At 53.3% G+C, this 22140-nt stretch overlaps 6 protein-coding genes across 6 annotated transcripts; 3 read left to right on the top strand and 3 right to left on the bottom strand.

The window, feature by feature from the left end:
• Positions 1-680: 680 nt before the first annotated feature.
• Positions 681-1463, bottom strand: AB675_5606 (uncharacterized protein; the record flags this gene model as incomplete). The annotated part of the gene is made up of 1 exon (XM_018145832.1): positions 681-1463. The coding sequence occupies one exon, from the start codon at positions 1461-1463 to the stop codon at positions 681-683; it is 783 nt and encodes a 260-aa protein (XP_018002076.1).
• Positions 1464-10456: 8993 nt separating this feature from the next.
• AB675_5605 (General alpha-glucoside permease) lies at positions 10457-12277 on the top strand (the record flags this gene model as incomplete). Its single annotated transcript, XM_018145831.1, has 1 exon — positions 10457-12277. The coding sequence occupies one exon, from the start codon at positions 10457-10459 to the stop codon at positions 12275-12277; it is 1821 nt and encodes a 606-aa protein (XP_018001862.1).
• Positions 12278-12636: 359 nt separating this feature from the next.
• Positions 12637-14141, top strand: AB675_5604 (putative glutamate--tRNA ligase, cytoplasmic; the record flags this gene model as incomplete). The annotated part of the gene is made up of 2 exons (XM_018145830.1): positions 12637-12699; positions 12792-14141. 2 exons carry the CDS (start codon positions 12637-12639, stop codon positions 14139-14141), a joined length of 1413 nt encoding a protein of 470 aa, XP_018002056.1.
• Positions 14142-14731: 590 nt separating this feature from the next.
• AB675_5603 (Cysteine synthase) lies at positions 14732-18320 on the top strand (the record flags this gene model as incomplete). Its single annotated transcript, XM_018145829.1, has 3 exons — positions 14732-16349; positions 17119-17655; positions 17842-18320. 3 exons carry the CDS (start codon positions 14732-14734, stop codon positions 18318-18320), a joined length of 2634 nt encoding a protein of 877 aa, XP_018001747.1.
• A 377-nt stretch (positions 18321-18697) lies between these two features.
• Positions 18698-19293, bottom strand: AB675_5602 (uncharacterized protein; the record flags this gene model as incomplete). The annotated part of the gene is made up of 2 exons (XM_018145828.1): positions 18698-18865; positions 18928-19293. The coding sequence occupies 2 exons, from the start codon at positions 19291-19293 to the stop codon at positions 18698-18700; spliced, it is 534 nt and encodes a 177-aa protein (XP_018001850.1).
• A 622-nt stretch (positions 19294-19915) lies between these two features.
• On the bottom strand, positions 19916-21063 carry AB675_5601 (uncharacterized protein; the record flags this gene model as incomplete). The annotated part of the gene is made up of 3 exons (XM_018145827.1): positions 19916-20169; positions 20228-20822; positions 20893-21063. The coding sequence occupies 3 exons, from the start codon at positions 21061-21063 to the stop codon at positions 19916-19918; spliced, it is 1020 nt and encodes a 339-aa protein (XP_018002074.1).
• Positions 21064-22140: the final 1077 nt, after the last annotated feature.

Below are 22140 nucleotides of genomic sequence, written 5' to 3'. Positions count from 1 at the left end.
GCGAGTGTGCTCGACGACTCAGCAGCTGCGACCTCAACAAGTACATGCACACCACCTTCGACAGGCCACGCAAGGTCTCTGCCGAGACTTTGTGCCTGTGTTCATGTTATGCGCTCACGGGAAACGAACATCCGCTGTCATCGAAGCTTTTCATACCTAGAACCGGAGCCCAGAGGAAGGTTTCAGCTCGATGCATGGGTGCGGAGGAGTTGTGATCATGAGGGGATCTCCCGTGTCTGTTCAAGAACTCAGGGACTATGGTTCGCGCTAGAGCCGTGCAGGCTTTAGGGTTTGATTGGGTAGTTTGCCTCAGCTGTCCCGACGTGGATGTGGTCATTGAGCTGATGGATTGGTGGGATTCGATCTTGAGGGTCACAAGTACGAAGAGGCTAGCAGAGGGCGACGATAGGGAGAAGTGTGAGGTCTGCTGTTAAAGCAGATTAGAATTGAGCTGCGAGAAGCGCAGATTATCTAAAAGGGTCAAAAATAGCCCTCAACTCTGAAGACCAAAGAGTAGAGGCATGGAAGTGCTCAGAAACTCCGTTCGTAACCACCAACGCCTTCGCTTTTGATAGTAAATGACGTAGAATGAACAATGATTGATCGTCGGATCGTTCTTTGCTTATGCCTTCATGCAGTAACTGCGACCATGGGCAAAAAGTAACTCCCACCGTCGGACTTCAAGTCCTTTCCCGAAGGAGCACAATCTGACATCGCCCCAAAGTCCTCCGAGTAGGTGATGTAGGCTCAGAAGGAACACTTTCCGGATCAGTGTCGCTGTCGCCCGTTTCAGTATTGTCGTCTTCGAATCGCCAGTCAGCGTCGTCACCGTCATAGCTGTCGTAATCGCTATCGTCATCGATATCTTCATCACTGTCGTATTCCTCCACTGCCATTTCGTCGCCCTCGTCATTTCCTGTGGTCATATGGTATAGTTGGCGCGATGCATTTTGCAGCCGTAATTGTGATAACGTGGCGAGTTGCGAGGCGATGGCTTGCTGGAAGTTGACAAACGCCTGGACCGATGATGGTGGGATGTCTGCGGAGGGAAGTGTCGATAGGTAATTCGAGATGTCTTCGGCATTTGAAGATGATGATGATGAGTCAGATGACTCGGTGGACGCGGGAATCTCCTCCTCAACTGAGCTGAGTAGGGGCAGATGGGATCGCTCGCTCTGCTGCCGCCGTTGAAGCTGTTGCTGCCGTCGTCGGGATTGTGTAGGTGATGTGTATACCGAGTGGTTCTGGTGATGGTCGCGAATGGCGTCATAGACGAAGATGTGCCCTAGCAGTTTTCGAAGGACAGGATCGTTCTGTGATGACTCTAGCCTAAGTTTGTAGTTTGCTATCGAGTGCAGCCGAGTCGCAATGTACTCCGGTGATGGTGTCCTGCTCGCTGGCGGCGATGAGAAGACCGGAAGAGCGCTCATGGTAAAAGCTGGTTGTAGCACAGGAAGAGCCATTGCGTTGATGGCGATAATGTCGGTTTATGTCTGTGACGGGATTGCATGAGATTGGCCTAGCACTTCCGACGGCCGAACTCTGCTCGAGACACGATCAATGTTTCACAAGACCAGGTGATCGTCCTTTGTCATGTGTTGGTAGTCCAGGGAGACGCCGAGGTGTCAGGCAATGATCGACAGGAACAAAGGAGCAAGCACACGAACTGGTGATGAGGCTCAACGAAGAGTTCGGGTCTTGAGGGGGAAGAATCGAACTTAATAACGATATGAACGAGTGCGAAGAGCTGAACGCTTCCTCATGCACGAGTCTTAGTAGGCTAGCAGGCAGACAGGCACGAACGGTTCTAGAAATGTGCAAATACGAAGAGAGCCAGCCCAATTTGGACCCTGTGTAAATGTGTGTGCTGTTCAGGTGAGTAGGAGACAGCCACAAATTTGGCTGCTGAGAGCCTGAGACTCCCTTTCGGAATATGATTGCTCCACCATTTCTGGCAGCTGTGGCAGGAAACCCTTGCAATCGAACCACGAATGTCGTGCTGTACCTGCAGGTACCGACGCTTTTGACAGCTTAGCCCACAAAGATGTCATGATCAGATGGCGGTCAACAAGTGCGGTGCAAGACCTTGAACCAGATCGAGTATGGTGCCTATGCAGTTGTCCAGGAGAAAACGTTTGAAGTCAGTAGCGATAGTTTAGTGTGGCTTCGTGGTGGCCGATGCGGCTGATCTGATGAAAGTTGCGGGTGTGTGTTGTCCACATCTCCTTGCAAAAGAACAGACAACAATTCTCTTCCAGCACGAAATTCAACACACAGGAGGAGTCAGGAGGTCAGTGCGTGACCTGCAACACGTTAGTCAGTCCTTATGTGGGATGGATTGATCGCTAGTAAAGGCGAAGACCGGCATGCTATGGCCTGATGTAGAAAGCCCATGCAGGCGGCCGCCTGGGTTGTTCCTGACTAGACGGCAGCACCGGCCAATAATGTATTGTGATTGCGACTTGCTTGCTCAAACCGAGCGTAGTGCCTGCATATCATGCAGATACCGAGCTCCACCCCCGCCAACGCAGCAAGAGACCAGGACGAAAAGAGCGACGAGAAGGAAAGCTCTCAGGTGGAAAATGAGAAACGCGGGTGTAGCGAGCGACGGTCGATTGAGGTCGAGATCGCGAGACAAGAACTGAGGCTGCGTGGTAGTGGGGCTGCACCCGACTTGAAACCTTCGTCATTTCTCCTCATCATTCATCAATCATCATGCAACTACTATTCTGCTCACTGTCGGTAGCGATATCTCTCCTCCTCATCGCTTCGTCAAACTCGCAAGCGAAAATAGGCATCATGGCAGCATTGTGTTCCGAAAGCTCCTAAGTCGACCTCTTGTTTTGTTACTCGCAACCCTCCGCCATTTTGGAGGATGAATCAGCCTGACGTTTTCCAAAGATTGCAATCTCATGTCCACTTTCCTGTCCTCAAGCCTCACTCGGAACTGCCGTCCATCAAGCCACACGCAAGGGGCTTCGCAAACCCTTCCCGAATCCCAACGCCAGGTGACGAGCAGCAGCCACCACGATCCGATCGATTCGTCGTGTTTTTACTTTTCGATAGTGCCACGTGGTTGCCCAGAGACCCTCAGTGCTATTGACTGGTGCGGCTCGGTGTTGCCGTGGTCTGAGCTCAACGGTGAGGTAGCCTGATGGTTCACACTGTGCATTGCTACCCTCAATTGACATTGCTGCGATATAACTTGATTTCCGTACAATGCACAAGCTGCAACATTGAGCTCAACAACGTCGCCGAGCCTCGTCGCACGTCCAAACTGCCATTCACTGGGGAACCAACAGATCGATCGTTCCCCGGATCTGAGCAAGGTACTGGTGACTGATGCCCAACTCTTGGCAAGCAATGTAAGGGAATGCCAGCATTGAGCAACCTACGAAGCGGGTCATTCCCATGTGGAACGTTGAATTTCGTTCCCATACTTTGACAGCTGCACGCAATTTTGTGTGGCATTCGAGGTCTCGCGGCTTTGCGACTCGTGGCTCCTTGCCTCGTGGCGAGCTCCAGAACGTCTGGGAGACTCCTTGACCGATGCTTAGTGGCCCGGTCTGCCGATGATGCAGAGGTATGTACTTTTGGCAGCCACTGATCATGTGCGCAGCACCCTTCTGCCACCGCGATGATCGTTGTATCCAGGAGAGCTGGAAAACTTGACAGTACCAGGCACGAATCGGATTCCGGCAACTAGTAGCCTGGTCAGAAGGCAAGCGTTGTGCGAGAACTTCTGGCTGGTGTCGTCACCTGTCGTGTCGCTGCTTTCAACCCTATCGAAGGCTTAGTTGTTTCAGAGCGCACTGCATCGAAATGCACATCTGACGAACATCACTTCTACTGCGCATTGACGCGAGCAACTCTCGTAACGGACGACTCGAATCTACCACTATGGGTCGTTGCTCAGGTCGAATGTGTCACATTCAACAACTACATCGACCTTATCATATGCCTAATGACCCAACATGTCTGCAGGTCGAATTGATTCTTGGCTGGATAATGATCGGACAGACTGTGTCCCGTCAGCATGGGCCAGCAACTTGTGGAGCACGACGAGGACTTGGTATCGCCAGGTGCCCTCTTCATGTACCGTTCCCGTGGCCATCCGCATCTTTTCTCGGCACTCATAATTGACTGCGCACACGGTACTGCATTCGGGGCTCTCTTGTTATGACAACGAAGAAGCAGGCTCTCCGCAAGCATGCGATAATCAGATGACGGACGAAGCTCTCCGCGCCACACGCTGCGCAAACATGACGAAACTTCCCCTTTTCCAGCAGCTCAGATGTCTACAGCCGTTGGTCACTTGCATCACCAAAGTCAGCGACAACGCAACAGGCAAATCCGCCAGCCATGCTGACTTGACAGTCGACAACATACTGTCTATTGCTCAATTACTTGTTTTCACAAGTCTGCTGCTTAACTGCGACTCACGGCCATTACCTAGTCCACAAGCAGGCGAGCAGAAATTCACATCCGAGCGTCTCAACGAAGCTTCATAGCAGTCCAAGTATTGATGTGGACCCGATTACATCAACCGTTCCGTAACGTTTCGGCTGGCGGCAACATGAGCATGAGCAACATGTGATCATTCCGGTGACGTGGCGCCAGTGTCCTTTGTACCTCTCAGTAAGTTGGGCGCTGGCCGGGAATTGCTGCGGTCTATAGGAAGGATGGCGTTTTAGTCGAGACTTTGCTAGGCGCCACTAACCTCTCATGACTTGGGAAGCACATGAACTTACAGAAGCTTGACTCATGTGCTCTATCTGTTATCGTGGAGACTTCGTAGGAAGTGAAGATGACAATAGTAATGTTATTTGGTAGGGAATCAAAGCAACGAATAGCCGTGTCTGCTTGACTGCATCCACATCTAACGTGAACAGTCTATATACACGTGATCGCCAGAGGAACACCACATCAGCGAGCAGACGCGCGTCTCCATAGAGAAGGTGCGGAGAGCATCGTGCACCTTGCAATCTGTGGGCGGAAAGCGCTACACAGTGCACGTGCAGTGTGCGTCAGCAGCGAGAGTTCTGATCTCCTCTCCGGCTGGACGGATTCGGACCGTTCTTGGCAATTCTCCGAACCTCGCACCCCGAGCTATCGCAAGATCTGCGATGGCAACTTAAAGCGACGAACGAAAAGATCGAATCAGTCGTTTTGTGCCAGACTGCCCCATGCAGCTCGCACTTACTCCTCTTTCTCCGAACTCCATGTTGGCATGCTCGCCGGTGGACCATTTAGCACGATGTTTGCTCTCGCGAAAATTCTCGCGCGCTTAACATTAATTGTGCCGCTTCCGGTACACTTTTCTGCTCGTGCAGACTTGTGGCTGCATTTGATTCAGAGCCGCGGTTCTCGGTGCCTCACCGGCAGAGGGGACTCTCACCCGTCGGCGAGGGCCGACGGCAGTCCAGCATAATGAGCGGGTGCAAGAACCATCGTTCATGGAAAAATGCTTTACCAGTTTCGGCGGGCAAATCCCTATTTGCCGAACTCTGATTTCTCCCTGTCGTCAATCGGAGTGGGATCGTTGCAGCATCAAGGTATCTGTCCCTACGAGACTTCAAGATCCCACGAGATGCAAAAGTTTTGTCTCCTGGTCCGCGCTAACCTTGTCGGAAGCATCCAACCAGGCGGACATGGAGAGTGTGTTCGATCAGTCATGAACAATACCGTTCTGAGGCAACGTTCACCGCCGTGGAGTATCTCGTACAGCATCATATGGAGCTCTAGTCAAACCCACAGGTTTGCGACGGTCGTCGTACTGTTGAGATCGCTGAAATGAGGCTCGATCTGGTGAGTCAACACTTGAACGGCTATGACTCTCGGCAGGGGATGTATGGCTGCTGCTTGAAGATTCCTCGCTGGATTCGATCACTAACAGGGATTGACGTCCTCGTTGAGTGGGTGAGGGGAGCCTATCGATCTCTTGGCAGGACTGATGTGTGCATGTGCTCGAAGTTGTCGATGAGGCGGTGGACGAGCGACGCAGGAGATGACACGAAGGACACTGAGGTGAGCCGTAGCTGTTCGTTGGAGTGTGTGATGGTTGCCGCCTAACCGTATGCGGAACGCTGCTGGAAGCTGTACAACATCAGTCTAGGACTTCCCAAGTTCCCATTGAGCGGGAACATACTCTGTGACCTGGACGACGTTACGCTCGCCCTCGCATTACTTTGTTGGTCGATTTGCTTGAATTTGTTGGCAAGCATATGGAAGGCGTCACCATAGGGACTCTGGGTGGTCATGTCGAATATGCTTGCAAATCGGGGTTGTCGACCATATACGCTCATAGGGTACGAAAGGGTATCTTATCCGGATCTGTCGTCGAGAAGGGCTAGTAAGTATCTTTGTTCCGAGAGTTATCCTTGAGAGGAGGAGGTCGTGCACATGTATACTAGTAGGTAGTAAGAGGAAGGAGCGTAGCCGAGAGCTGTTATAGATTCTAGCAATTGCGAGGCTTGTGTTACCGTTAACAGAGCATGTACATCTCCGGAGAGTCACTGCATTCGAGTCGGATGCTATCTGCCGTTAAACGAGGTCACCCCCTGTAACGTCTAAACAAAGCCTCGATTTTTGTCGCTCCATCTCGTCAAAACTTTTTCTTGCTTATTCTTCGGCCATTTCTACCATCTCCAAATCGCTCCACAAACCCATCTTGACAGCACAATCTAAGGTACGACGTACATACAACGTCACAGACGTGCCCGCTGCCTGGAACGGGTAGCCACGATGCCAAGGTGGCCCTTGCCCCGCTGCGATGTACCCTAACGTACCCAGCTGTCGCGAGTGTCGCTGTGCTACAGCACTCGATCAAGTCATACAGCTTGTCCGCTAGGCTGACAGTGTATATTCTGTGTACAGACCCTCGTTATCTCTATCATGTACTTTCGGTGTGAGGACGAACAGCGGGTAGAACCGCGAAGCGAGACCCTGGTCCAAAAAGCCACCAAAGGTAGTCATAGGCGGACCAGCTCGTCCGACCTTGACGCCTAAGATTTCTACACAATGCCAGAAAGGCGCTTATTTGGGTAGTAAGGGCTGTCGAGCCGCGTGAACGACGGGATCGTAAAATGCGCTGGCTGCAGAAACATCATTCGATGCGTTCCCCTCAGGTCACTCTGCAACAAACAATTATCAGACCACTTACACCCACAAAGGGCGAATGTCGGCCAAGTGAAAAAGACACTCCACTTCAGCGGATTTCCGGTGGGATGAGGAAATCAACTTCCTCAACACAGCCATGCTTCTGATCAAGCAGATATGCTCGGAACCGAGTCAGAAAGGACTGCGTCTGTGCCTCTGACCTACCGGTACCGTCAACCGCATCTGGAAGCGCTCGCTTCGCTGTCGTTGGCCAATTGAGCAATCGCAGTCTGTTCTTCTTGCCCTTCGGCGATGGATCGGCGCATCTGTGCATGAGCTGCTGGTCTGTGGAACGCTAAAGTCACAAGATGACAGGTCGCCTACGCGGTCTTCTATCACTGATCAGGGTGGCTCCAATAACGGTCACCACAGCTAAGACCCCGGGACATGAACGGCGCCGCAATGATGATCACGCTAAGTAGTCCAGCATCATCGACCGCGACGAAGTACATCATCGAGTGACCAACGTGGTGTACCACTGTGCCCCTCAAATCTCGAGGTTCTAGTCGGCGAGCAGGGTTGAAGCTTCGACTGACTCGCCCGACTCATGGCTACTGTCCATGGTCTCACGATGGTTGCCTTTGGCTACATTGAGTGGCCGAAGCCTCGACACTGTATGCTGCTCGCTGTCCCATCATATTCAATCTTGTCGAGAATCGTCATAGGTATGGCTTCGCTGATAGCAAAGGTGATGCAGTGCAAACGACGAGGTCTGCGGACTAACACTCCGTGATTGCTCATCTTCCAGATCTCATTTGGCGGTCGCTCTCGGCCCATGAAGTCTGGTGGGTGTGCCTTCGCCGAAATCTCGGGGGACGTGAGCGCGCTGTATCCACAAGGTACGTACCATGACCCTGCATTGCAGCTTTCTGCCCCAAAGTCGGATAGTTACATGGTCCAGCTTTACGCGTCTGCTGTTCGCTTCAAGCGCGTCTGCCGAACTGTCACTTCCCGTCAAGACAGCTTGGCAGTATCGTCTGCGAGTCACGGTAATTAGCAGGCCTTGCACCATCACGATCTCCTGGCGAAGTTGGTGGGCCTACGCATGCCTTTCGCCCGTGTCTCGGTATACTGTTCTGCAGCTTGTACTCTTGCACGACGTTCGCGAATTTCGGTCACTCTGGTGATGCTGCGCTGCCAGAAGTGGCCAAGCATCAGAGAAGATCACTCACCTTCGGGGAGCTGTCTCAGTCATTGGTCATTCTTCCCAGAATGGGCCATATTGCTCAGCCAACTGAGGCGCGCACATTGAACACACTTCGAACAACCAGAGTGAGTTATCTGCACGCTGCTGGCATGTCGCAGCGTCCCTAACGCAGCAGGCAGTCATTGAACGTAAGAGACGGCACGAAGCAGGCTCTCGTGTAAGTGTCCATGGGCGTGGTCGCCATCGGATCTGGGAAGTTGTAATTCAGCTCGTTGCAATCTGGGATTCGAAGGAACACTGATGCGCACTGCCTGAACGAGGCGAAGAGTATCTTCTGCGATTGGCAGCAAACAGACCGGCCGGCCCACGTGCGCGAATGCTACCATCAAATCGTGGCATCGAAGACTTCTTTTACGCGAAGTTGGCGATATGCTCGGATGGCATTACCGATGTGATAGATCCGGACAATGCATTACCCAGAGAGCTCAATTCTTGAGAGAGGACCGCCGAGCGATGGACGAGATATGACACGCATTAGTGCGATCTAGCAGCAGATCCGTTGCTATCCACTGCCGTGGCGTGTCCGACGATGTGACTTTAGCCCGAGCGTGCGCCGACGCCGCCGATGTACTGCCTGCTTTGTGAAGGACTCGAGCTCGGTAAACAGTGTCTCAATTGAGTCACTCGAGGCAGTACGCCGCTTTGAGCTCTTTCTTCTGGTCCCTGAAGTCTGGAGGAGTCTTACATCGGTGTATTGTCGCATAGCAAGCAGAGTATGGAGCTCCGTTCCGTCCCGCAGTCCGAATTGGCGGTATGCTCGGATCATGCGCCCTGGCAAGCATTGTCGCTTTGGTCAAGTCGGGTCCCCTTGAATTGCGGATTCAAACGTGATGGAAATCTGCTCTTACTTCTGCGCAGACACTGTATCGAAAAGCGAACACTGGGATCTTCGAGGATGGTTCCGCCGATGACAACCCGAAGCGTACGCCGCGCTTAGAAATTGCCCACAGCAAACCTCTTCCTCTGCGACTCACAGAAGGCGCACCACGTTTGGTCCACGATCGCTGACCGACTGCACTGCAACTTCCAACAGGTCGCAAGAGTCATCAACACATGAAGAGGCGTGGTCGGATCTAAGCCGGCCGGCGTCGGAGGCGGTTCACTTTGTCATGCCATCTAGGAATCGAATGAAAATGCGTCAGTAAGTCTCTCGATTCCACGTCTTCAGTCTACTGGGCCGAATGTCCGTTCGCGGTCAACCTCTGGTCTCGTAATCAAGTATTTGGTATCGGACGAGCACTCAATGCCAATGACGCTCTAGATTTGGCCGGATACCCAGCTCTTGCAGACACATGTATCGTTACTGATACCAATGGCTCGTCCTATCGCTGTCACTTTGCTCTCATCAAGGTCGGATCCGGTTTTGTTCCCAGCACAAGCCGGGATTGGAATATCGCAGAAGTTGCCTGTCTCCTAGGAACAAGATCCGGCTTTCTATACTAATGCACCACAGGCTACGATGCCTGTAACACCCATACTTCGAATGAATGAACAATTTCTTGATTGCGTAACGCTCCAATGTCGTCTACACATGGCTACCGAGATACAAGCAGACCTGTGGGACGGTCAGTATGCGCTGGTGCGCAGCGGCTGAGCATGCGCTGCATATCAGGGTATGAAACTCATCGTCTTGTACATTTATGATCGAGTTGTGATGGCCTGCCTGTACACGACTGCGGTGGCGCAAGGGTCCCATGCTGTTTGGGCTTCCCCGGCTTGAGCGCCCGAACTCTGTCGAGACCAAAGCCACGCCTGACCTGTGTCTCCGGGTTAGACTTTTACTCCGCACGGTTTTCCGTTACGTCGGCGGAAAACCTCGTTGATGTACTAACCGTACAGAATTCCTTATTTTGAGCTTGGGAATCGCTGCAAAATCTTCTCCAGATGTGCCTGCTGTACTCGAACGACGTTTGAGCCATTGAGAGTAGAACTGAACGTCCTTTCTGACGTTATCCTGCAGAAAATAGCCGCAGCATGTGCGCTCGTCGTAGTGTCATGGGAATTCCACGACGACTGCTGGCAGGCATTCTCGACCTGCTGTGAAGCAGAGAGCCAACGAACAAAGCACGAAACAATTGACGCCCACTTTTGATGGCAACGGCTGCCGACTTTCACCCATCAGAGCTTCTCGAGCTCAATGTCTTCGTCACACACCATGTCGAAGATGTGCGAGACCAACATGGCCTCGCATCATTCAGGCAGCCCGGTCCGTCCGACGCGAAGCAAAGCACTGCGGTTCGAGCATCGTCATCGACCTCGACGCTCCCTCACATAGGCCCTGCAGCCTTCACTGCCAGTCGGGCGGAACATCAAATGACCTTCCGCCAGGGGATGCGCAAGTACCCAAAAGCAATTGCCTGGGCTGTCGGAATCTCGCTTGCCATCATCATGGAAGGCTATGATACAGCACTTGTCACGAGCCTGTATGCATTCGACACATTTCAAAAGACGTATGGTGTGCCAGATGGTGCAGGCCAGTATCAGATCAGTCCCAAATGGCAGGCTTCCATCAGCAACGGAGCGGTCGTTAGTTCTATTTTTGGCCTCTTCGCCAATGGCATTCTGACTGACCGATTCGGGTACCGCAAAACGATGGGAGGCGCTTTGTTAGTATTGGGCCTGTTTTTGTTCCTGCCTTTCTTCGCATTCAACATCCAGACCTTGCTTGCTGGACAGATTCTGTGCGGGCTTCCGTGGGGCGTCTTCTCGACTCTGACAACGACGTACGCTGCGGAAGTGATGCCTCTCAACCTTCGAGGATATGTGACGAGCAACATCAATCTCTGCTGGCTACTGGGTCAGCTTTGTGCGCTAGGCGTGGTTCGGGGTGTGGGAAACGTTCAATCGTCCTGGAGCTTTCGCACTCCATTTGGCCTCCAATGGTTCTGGATACTGCTTCTGCTCGTCATCACCTGGTATGCGCCAGAATCTCCATGGTCACTGGTTCGGCGCCTGCGACCAGAAGATGCCAGGAAAGCACTTCACCGACTTGCCAATGGCGTGCCTGACAGCGAGATCGACAACATCGTAGCAATGATGGAGCACACCGAGCATGTCGAAGACCTTGCGGCGCGGAAACTCAATCAGCACCATCGAGTCGACATTGAATTGAACCGCGAGTCTGCCCGGATCGAGCAAATGTCTACCAATGCCCGAGTCGGCGGGTTTGTCGCACAAGTCCCGTACGCCGCTTGCTTCCGTGGCTCGAATCTGCGCCGCACTGAGATTGCCTGTATGGTGTTCATGACGCAGAATATGAGTGGCCTTCCGATCATCGGCTACGCTCCGTACTTATTCCGGCGACTTAACTTCTCCCAAGAACACAGCTTCGACATAACTCTAGGCATGCAGGGTCTTGCCATTCTCGGTGCCTTTGTGTCCTTGCTCCTCCTCAAATACGTTCAGCGCCGCCGACTGCTATACTTGATTGGCTTGGCTTGCTGCTTCGTGCTGCTGAGCATTGCTGGCATTGTCAGCTGCCTCCCGGAGTCACAGGCGACATTATGGACGGTGGTGAGCTTAATATTGCTTTTCATATTCGTTTTCGATGCAACAATTGGTCCGCTTACCTATGCTATCATACCGGAGCTGCCATCTAACCGACTACGTGTCAAGACAGTAGTATTGGCGCGCGTGGCTTACAGCGTCAACTCCATTGTCACTAACGTCCTGATTCAGCGAATGTTGAATCCATTGGCATTTAATTGGCGGGGAAAGGCCTGCTTCTTCTGCGCAGGCATGAACGCTGTCTGCTGGGTCTATTGTTGGTTCAGGCTGCCGGAAATTAGAGGCCTCAATACTCATGAACTTGATGTCCTTTTCGAGAAAAAGGCGAGCGCCAGGAAATTCCGTACGTTCGAAGAGATGCTGAGAAAGAGCGGATACTATAGCGTGACGATGACGCCGTCATAGAGATATCCCCAGACAATGACATTGGCTACCGTTCTTGCGCCGATCAAGTCCGTAGATTTGGGTTGAGCCTCACTTGTGCGTTAGACATCAGAAAAGATATATCGAGAAATCCTGCCCAGAAATTGGGGGGCTCCACCGCTGCCTTCTAGAAATTTGGAGTCAAAATTTGGCTCGTTCATGCCCCTCGTACTGCAACTGCTACACATCCGAGCAAAGTTGAAAGGTCTGTGTCGAGCCTGCGTGAGTCACAGCTTTTGCCAGCACACGAAAGCCAACTTCCTCAGGCTTGCTCCAGATTCCTCGAGACCGACTTGCAACCATCGAGTATTGCACTCAACGAACACCACTAGGCTATCACAATGCCGCCAAAGAACAAGGGTGGAAAGGTCGCAAAGCTCGCCCTGCCCGACGGCGACAAGGGCGTAGTCACACGCTTCCCGCCAGAGCCTCAGGATACCTGCATATCGGCCATTCGAAAGCAGCGTTGCTCAATGACTATTTCGCACACGAGCAGTATCCGGGTGGGAAGATGATCCTCCGCTTCGACGACACCAACACCGAGAAGGAGAAAGAGGAATACCAAGATGCCATACTTGAGGACGTCGGCCTGCTGGGCATCAAGCCTGACCAGATCTCGTACACTAGCGACTACTTTGACGAGATCGAGAAACAGTGCGTCGAGATCATCAAGGCAGGGAAAGCATTCGCGGATGACACACCAGGAGATGTCATGAGCAAGATGAGAATGGATCGCGAGCCAAGCGTACACCGAGATGATAGTGTTGAGGACAACCTGAAGAGATTTGACGAGATGAGGCAAGGCACGGACGAGGGTCGCAGATGGTGTATACGAGCCAAAATCTCATACGCCAACGACAATGCCTCATTGCGCGATCCCGTCATCTTCCGTTGTCCAAAATCTCAGAACCCACATCACCGGACGGGAACCAAGTACAAGGCATATCCAACATATCAGTTTGCTTGTCCAGTCGTTGACTCAATCGAGGGCGTCACACATGCTCTTCGGACCACTGAGTACAACGACCAGGATGCTCAGTACAAGTGGATTCTCAAGGCTCTCGGATTGCGGTCGCCGTTCATCTGGACGTTCTCGAAGATTCAGTTCATTCGTACCCTGATGTCGAAACGAAAGTTGACCAAGCTGGTGGATGGTGGCGCTGTCACAGGCTGGGATGACCCACGTTTTCCAACGGTTCGAGGCATGCGAAGACGTGGAATGACCATTCAAGGTCTTCGCGAGTTCATGGTCAGTCAGGGACCGAGCAAGAACGTCGTCAACATGGACTGGCACACTATTTGGACATTCAATAAGAAGGTGATCGATCCGCTGGCTGGTCGCTACACTGCCATCGACTCGAAGCAGGTGAAGGCCGTCATCAAGGGAGTCGGTGAGACCAAAACGGAGGAGAAGCCGAAGCACGCTAAGTATTCTCTGGGCAACAAGAAGGTAGTGTTCAGCAAGAATGTTATCTTTGAGCAGGAGGATGCACGGACTTTCGAGCAGGATGAGGAGATCACCCTGATGAATTGGGGCAATGCATATGTTCGAAAGATCGAGTACGAGTCAACGACCAACGGCGACATCACAGATGGTGTCAAGTCGCTAGGCCATGTGAGGTCATTGGAGCTGGACCTTCATCTGGATGGCGACTTCAAGCTTACCAAGAAGAAAGTTACCTGGCTGTCCACGGATCAGGATCTGATCAACGTTGAGCTGCATGAGTTCAAGCATCTGCTCAACAAGGATAAGCTCAGCGAGGAGGAGGAGGATCGATGGGAGGAGTTCCTGGAGGCTGAGACTGACAAAGGACGAGACTGCTGTCGCGGATTGCAACGTTGCTGACGTGAAGGTGGACGACTTCATACAATTCGATCGCAAGGGATTCTACAGATGCGACAAGCAGGCCACAAAGGACTCCCCGGGCGTGTTCTTCAAGATTCCAACCGGGAAGGAGTAGGACCCCTCCGAGGTTATTCGAACAACGCTACAGGGGCCGCCTAGCAAACAAGCGCTATTCCGTATCTTGACAGCAACACTGCTGGGCGGAGCCACCATTCTGATCGCGACAGCTGTCTCGCTGAGGAGGTCAGGAGCCGCCCTGGAGTGTTAATGAGATGCGTGTCATGTGCACAATGTTGTTCGAAGCGGATAGTCGTTGACATGCGATGGATAGCGACGGTAGACTTACGGAGTGCTGCAGAGGTCTCCCTAGTGTCCAAAAGAGGTCGACGAAGTCAAAAATGTGAGAATCGCATAGAGAAAAGTTACTGATATGCATCGCATCGGACCGCCGTGTCCACAACGGATATCAGCGTACTCAAGATAGATAGTAGATATCCACGAGCACAAATTAGTCTTGCCAGTTAGGGCCCTTCGCCGTCCTTTGTCCTTTCTATGGCAGTGTTGTAGGTGAGGACGAAGGGTCGATAGTCATGGAATTCGACACCATTATCACAAACGCCCGAATAATAACAGCATCAGAAGTCTATCCCTATCTCTGTAGCATCGGCATCACATCCGGCAAGATCAGCGCTATAGCCAGCACTCTCCAACCCTCCCAATCAACCCAAGTCATCGACGCTGAAGGAGCATATGTCACACCTGGCGGCATCGACTCCCACGTCCATCTCCACCAAGACAACGCTTCCTCCGGCGACAAATGGCTCTCCGGCTCCCGCTCGGCTCTCGCCGGCGGCAACACCACGATCCTCGCCTTCGCGACTCAAGAGCACAAAGACGAATCACTCTTCCCTGTAATCGACGAATATCACTCCCGTGCACGCAATCAGTCATACATCGACTACGGCTTCCACCTCATACTCACCAAACCCACCCCTCACATTCTCAACAATGAACTCCCTAAACTCGCCTCCGAAGGCGGCATCACCAGCGTCAAGCTCTACATGACATACCCCGGAAAGCGCCTCCACGATGGGCAAATGCTGGACATCATGATGACCACCCGCTCCTTGGGCATGACGACTATGATCCACGCCGAGAATGCCGACATGATCGACCTCGTCACCCAACGCCTCCTCGCCCACAACAAGACCACTCCTTACTACCACGCCCTAGCTCGCCCTGCAATAGCTGAGAGCGAAGCGACGCACCGCGCCATCGCCCTCGCTACACTGACTTCCACGCCCATCCTCCTAGTGCACATGTCCACGCCCGTGGCGCTCTCCCATGCGCGCAAAGCACAGTCGAAGTCCTTGTTGCCCATTCATGCCGAAACCTGCCCGCACTACCTTTATCTCACTTCGCAACAACTCGCCTCGACGACCAACATCCACCAGGATCCCGAGACCAGCCACGTTCATGAGGAGCATGACGAATGGGCTGGTGCGAAACACATCTGCGCGCCACCCCTGCGACACTCTGAGGATGACTTGCAGGCCGTTTGGGACAGCTTGAACAACGGGACTATCACCGTCATCTCCTCAGACCATGCACCGACACGGTACGACGATATTGTATCCGGCAAACAAAAGGCCGTTGAGGCCGCTCGTCTGAAGGGCGATGGCTCGAAACCTACCTTCGCGGCTACACCCAACGGGCTACCTGGCATCGAGACACGGCTTCCCGTACTGTTCCACGCTGCAACGAGTGACAAGGTACCAGCGGCACGGCGGATCAGTCTGGAGAAGTTTGTGGCGGTCACGAGCACGAATGCAGCGCGGCTGTATGGGTTTGGGGACCGGAAGGGGGTGCTTGCGCCGGGGTATGATGCTGATGTTGTAATTTGGTATCCCCAGGGGGACTCAAAGGGCAGAACAGTGATCAGGAATGCAATGCTGCATCACGCGATCGATTATACGCCGTTCGAGGGCCATGAAGTGGAAAATTGGCCGAGACGGGTGCTTTTGAGGGGCAAGGTGGTTTGGGATCGAGACGTCGAGCTGAGGGATGGTCATGGGAAGGGCCTGCTGGGTGGAGCGGGAGATGGGCAGTGGTTGAGCAGACGAAAAGGGGAGGTATTGGTTGGTAGGAGTGGTGGTGGGTGGGAAGTTGAGGGAATGGGTTCAGGGGAAAGGGAGGCTTGGGGATTGGGTGCGTGAGTGCTCTGATCTGTGGTCGCTACTGTGGATGAGACCCGCACATCACGACAGTGAGTCAATGCAGTAGACTTTGGTTCGATATCACAACATCAGGATACTTGAGCCTGGTCGGTACTCTTACTCGCACTCTGTCGCGTCTTCATGAGCCCAGACAATTCCCTCTTTGCACCTGCTCACCCACACTTATTGTGGCTATTCGGAGGGTGGCTAAGAACCCGGCAAGACATTATTCCAGCATGACCCGAAAGCATTCCACCATACAGTAGGGTATGTTTACGAGTAGAAGACCGCTATAGACAGGCAGTAGATCCGGGCGATGACCAAGATCAAGCGCTTCCGAAACCTACGGCTACGGCTCTTAGAAAAATAGCCGAAGGGCAATTTGAACGTGGGCATTGGATATGATGCAATTGTTCTCCAACCACAAAACTTCCCATGAAAGTTTCTCGTAGTTGTGAACCACTGCCATCCGTAGCACACTCGTCTCTCGAGCTCCCTGCACAGCTGCTACGTTTCCGTTCGCCGCGCCATGGCCGTCAACCCCATCCGCAGCTCAATACGACGACTCACCACCAGCACCGCTGCTCGCGCCATGCAACCTCCTCCTCCTCCTCACACAACACCTCGCCTGCGGACATAACTTCATACCATGCCCAAGTCTCCAAATCACAGGGCATAGCTGATGCCTTGACTGGCGGTACATGATCCCATGACAAGTCCACGCTTCCCAAACAAGCACACTCGCTGACTCCGGCCCGTAGCAATTGGCAACACCCCCCTCATCCGCCTCTCCGCCCTGTCCGCGCAAACCAAATGTACCATCCTCGGCAAAGCCGAATTCCAGAACCCCGGCGGCAGTGTCAAAGACCGCGCTGCCCTCTACGTCGTCAAGGACGCCGAAGACCGCGGCCTCCTCAAGCCAGGCGGCACAGTCGTCGAAGGCACTGCCGGCAACACGGGCATCGGCCTCGCACACGTCTGTCGGTCCCGGGGGTATAAACTGGTGATATACATGCCCAACACACAATCCCAGGGCAAGATAGATTTGTTGCGGTTGCTGGGCGCGGAAGTCTACCCAGTGCCAGCGGTGGCGTGGGAGAATAGCGAGAATTACAACTGGCAGGCGAAGCGGCATGCGGAGCGGGTGGCGAAGGAGGATCCGGAGAAGGGTGCGGTGTGGACGAACCAGTTTGACAACACGGCGAATCGGAGGGCGCATGTTGAGACGACGGGGCCGGAGATTTGGGCGCAGACGGGAGGAAAGATTGATGCTTTTACTTGTGCGACTGGTACTGGTGGTGAGTTACTGATCCCTTCCTCCCTGTGGTAAGAGAGTGACCATCTTGTTGATGGACGTGGTCATCTAGTGATCCACCGTGCGGGATCCTGCTCGCCCGGACGAAGCGGTGACTCTATTATTTTTCGTCCTTGATCTGCCCTGAAACTTCCAATCCGAGCACATGGCTGACAAGTCCATTTCTCAGGCACGCTCGCCGGCGTCACCCGCTCCCTAAAAGACCTCTCCCAAAACCGCGTCAAATCCTTCCTCGCCGACCCGCCCGGCTCCGTCCTGCACTCCTACATCCAGTCCGGCGGCACTCTCAAAGAACGCACCGGCAGCTCCATCACCGAGGGCATCGGTCAAGGCCGCGTGACCGACAACTTGGCCCAAGAAGTATCCGAACTCGACGGCTCAGTACACGTCCCCGACGAGGAGTCGATATTTCAGGTATATCGGTGTTTGGACGAGGAAGGATTGTATTTGGGGGCAAGTTCAGCGTTGAATGTGGCGGCGGCGAAGCAGGTGGCGGAGAAGTTGGGGGAGGGGAGTACGGTGGTCACGGTGTTGTGTGATGGGGCGTATCGGTATGCGGATCGGCTGTTTAGTGAGAAGTGGTTGAATGAGAAGGGGTTGAGGGGCGCGATTCCGGAGAGGCTGGCGAAGTATATTGTGTTGCCTTGAGGTTTGGAGCACAGAAGTGTGAAGGGCGTGTGTGTATAGTAAGAGGTCTAGAAGGTCCGGGGCTGCAAAGATTTGGGAAGCACGACATGGCACCACGAATATTTGTCTGCCTTGGTACTCAGTAAGTATGAGGTACCGACTTGGATCTGAGTCGGACTGCGAATCTCCTCCGTCCACGCCCACGTGCGATCAAGTTCTAGCTGGACACAGTACGAGACGTGGCTCAGCAAAGGCGCTTGTTCTGCGTCATCTCTCCGTGCTCATCAGAGTTCTGCCCGTCGCAGCAGCACCGCCTTCCTTCTTTCCTCGCGCGCACCGAGCAGAACCTTGCAGCGTTGTGCGTCTGGCCATCGTGCTTGCTACACGTTCATCACTTTTTAGGAAGCCATCTCCGAATCCTGCGGCTCGGCACTATCGTTGAGTTGCATCCGGTCGAGTTCGACAACGACTTCGGCGTCGAGGATTTCGTGCATGTTCTTGACGGTTTTTTCGACGAGGCTCTCGAGTACGGTGTCATCTAGATAGGGCTCCAGGTTCTCGATCATCTGGCGGTATAGCAATCAGCGACTGGACAGGAAGAGACGTTGAGTATTTCGTTATTCCATACCTCAACCAAGTCAACGAGTAGAGCCTCGAGGTCGATCCTCGCCTTGGGTTTGTTGACTCGTAGTTCAGGTGCGTAATCCTCGTAGAACTCAACGACTCGCTCAGTGAGGCGCTGGAATTCGGCTTCGGTTGCAGTGGACGTGGGTTTCTCTTGGGTTTGGATCGCTTCAGGCATTATGGAGTGTGCTTCGTCTTTCTGTTTGGTCTCAAGTAGCGGACGTGTGTATGTCAAGAGATCAAGACTGTACCAATGAGTATCGCCGAGGATGGACGTCGCCGTGGTCAGAGTTGGATCGACGGAGTTAGTGTTAGAAGATATTGAGAAACGAAGAACGAAGGTGTCTCGCGTTAAGGCAACATCAGCCATGTCAGAGGATCAAGTGAAGTTCTCCTGAGAAAGGTCGCCCTCAATAGAAGCTTCGCCCCCAGTTCGCAGGCAGCACGACTCTGTGTCATCACCAATTCACATAAAACCGAACCTCAACCAGGTTGAATATCTGTCATTTCTCTCATAACGCTGATATGTATCCTAGCAGCCTCAGCATATCGGCAGTGACGGGGGCCCGATACTGTCAGCCCCTTTGTCCGATGGTTGCGACGCATGGTTGTAATATGTTTCTCTCTCGACCTCGCCATAAAAATTTGGATTCGGGATCGTGTGAGTGGTGACTTCGAGCGCAATCAGACAGGATCGCTGGCTGGACCGACGCACTGAAGGAACCCTGTTGTCAGTCGCAGTCCAAGTGGTTGTCCTCCTCAAAGCACTGGTCTGGACACACAGAACTGATTGACCCTTTCCCGACTTCGCCACAATGCCGTCCTTTCCCCTCTTCGCGAGACGAGGTATGATCGCATGCCTTTGCTGCTATGCATACAAGTTACAAAAGCCTCGGCTCTGGCTGTGGTGCCGCTTCGCTCGCTGCCTCCCGTGTCTCACTTCCGCACAAGACCCAGTGTGTACCGCAGGTTGATGGTCATACATACTTGCGTCAGTTGTGGGATCTCGGGCGCTTGGCCTTCTTCTCGAGCTCCTCGACATCGGCCTGACTACGTGGACGCTTGAGGACTCCATACGTCTCGCCTTTGGGTTTGTCATCTTCCTTCTGAGCGACGACTACCACCAGGAGTGGGAGTGCTTCACCCTGACCAACAGCCTTGGTTAGTTCCCGGAGCCAGTGATTGTAGTTCACATTGCGGCGATCCCAGCAATCGTTCTTGAGATCGACCAGGGACTTGATGTAGTCTTGAATGGTAGCATCGTCTACACGACCCTTGGTTTGGGGAGAAGAATTCAACTTGACAGGTCATGTGTTCGTGGTGTGCGATGTAGCCTTCTCTCATGTTCTCGGAGCAGCCGGGACGGGCACCACCGCTGAAGAGGCGATCGGTAGGAAGGTCCTTCGTGCCGGACGCTTCGACAGGGAGTTCGCTCGACGCGACGTCGGTAGTTGGATCTTCGCCAGTGTCGGACTCTTGAGCTGTAGCTTCGTTGACCTGTGAAGCCGTTGGAAGACCTTGGACGATCCACTGAGCAGCGTTGCGCAATAACTTGGTAGAATCGGTGGGGAGGGCAGACATTGGTATGGCAGTGAAAGGACACAAGACCTGCATCTCGCCCTGAAGCAACGGATACGTGATCGAGATAGAATCTGCCCGAGCTCTAAAGACAGCAACGACGATGGCTGGTTCAGCAAAGGCCTTAGCAGGTAGGACAGCATTGGCGTTCATGCTAGGTGTCGATTCGGAATTATGCGTGTTCGGGTGACCCTTGACCTGCTTCGGGGCAGCAGCGGCAGTAGCCCGTGCATCGTAGACTCGATTCATCTCGTTGACGTAGACTTCGACCAAGGAAGCCAACTCGGCATCATCCAGGGTGGGCGCATTGTTACGAAACATCTGATGAAAACAGGAATCAGCGTCTGGACGGGGAGATAGAAGCGTACATGTCGGATAGCGGTCACTATACCTCAACGAAGCCATCTGCGTGACTCTCAATGTCAACTCGCGCCGGACCAGCCACAACAAGCGGTATGTTGTCACCCTTTCGTAGCTCCTCGGATCGATTCCAGAGACGGTAGTATTCCTTCTTAGCCACAGAATCGGCCTTCAAAGGCTTTTTCAACTGTTTGAGTGGCATCTTGAAGTGTTCCTTGCGTATCTAAGTGAAGTCAGTCGTGCACAGATATGCCTTCAGAATGGCGCATGTACCACTGAGTAACGATGTCAACGCAATTCGCGGTGTCCAGAGATGGGTCGAACGACGTTCAGCGATGCAAGACATCGAAAAGAAAAGGGCAGGGCAGTGCATCGCGCTCAGACAATGTCAGCAATCAAAGCATCAAGTGAAGTTCTAGTGAAGACCACCGTTCTTAACCGAAGTTTCAGGCAACACGGTTCCACCTTGCATCGCGCACAACTTCAATCTCCAAATCAGGTGCGTGTTATTTCTCTCGTACCATTTGCGCCTCTTCCCAAACCTTCAGCACATCGTCAGTGGCCTGAGCAGCCACTCCGCGCCGCAACCGCGACCCACGAACGATGTAAGTCTCCCTCCCAATCGCTGCGCTGACCAGATTCTTTTTTAGTCAGGATCGTCTGGGTGATGACTTCGAGCGCAATCAGACAAGGGTGTTTGCTGGGCCGACACACCCATCGGTCTCCATTAGCCGCGCGAGCGGAGCTGGCACAAGGCGCAGAAGGGACCCCAGTCACGATCCGCCGTGCGGTTTTACCAGAAGACCTGTTGCCTACACCGACAGGTCCTTCCTTGGGGCGGTAGATCGACGGTGCGAAAGGGATGGAATAACAGCCAGACAGAAGTCCTCGGCCTAGTAGAGCGGACGCTTTCACCAAAAGGTATAGGTGTTGCGCACGTCTCGAATGCCCATAGGCCGTCGTTTATACCCATCCCTCAACTGAGGGCATTCCAAGCGAAGAGAGCTTTCATTCTTTTGTCCCGCGATGAGAGGCACCTTCTCGTGGTGTGGGATGTCAAGCCGTGTACGCGGTGAGCTGAGTCCTCTCGAGGTAGATTATGTAGCAAGTATGTAGCTAAGAAATGATTAATCGCTGTCTTCGAACGACCCTACAAATCCTCCGGCGTGGTCAACATAGCGAACGCCAGTAGACTGTCGGCGTCGCGACGCGTTGACGTGGTGTTGAGCGAAGGTTGAAGCTCGACGATGACGGCACTTGACACTGAAGCGCGTTGAAA

The sequence above is a fragment of the Cyphellophora attinorum genome, assembly GCF_001299255.1.
Source record: "Cyphellophora attinorum strain CBS 131958 chromosome Unknown Contig8, whole genome shotgun sequence".
Lineage (NCBI taxonomy): Eukaryota > Fungi > Ascomycota > Eurotiomycetes > Chaetothyriales > Cyphellophoraceae > Cyphellophora > Cyphellophora attinorum.
This window is presented reverse-complemented; position numbering and strand designations above follow the sequence as displayed.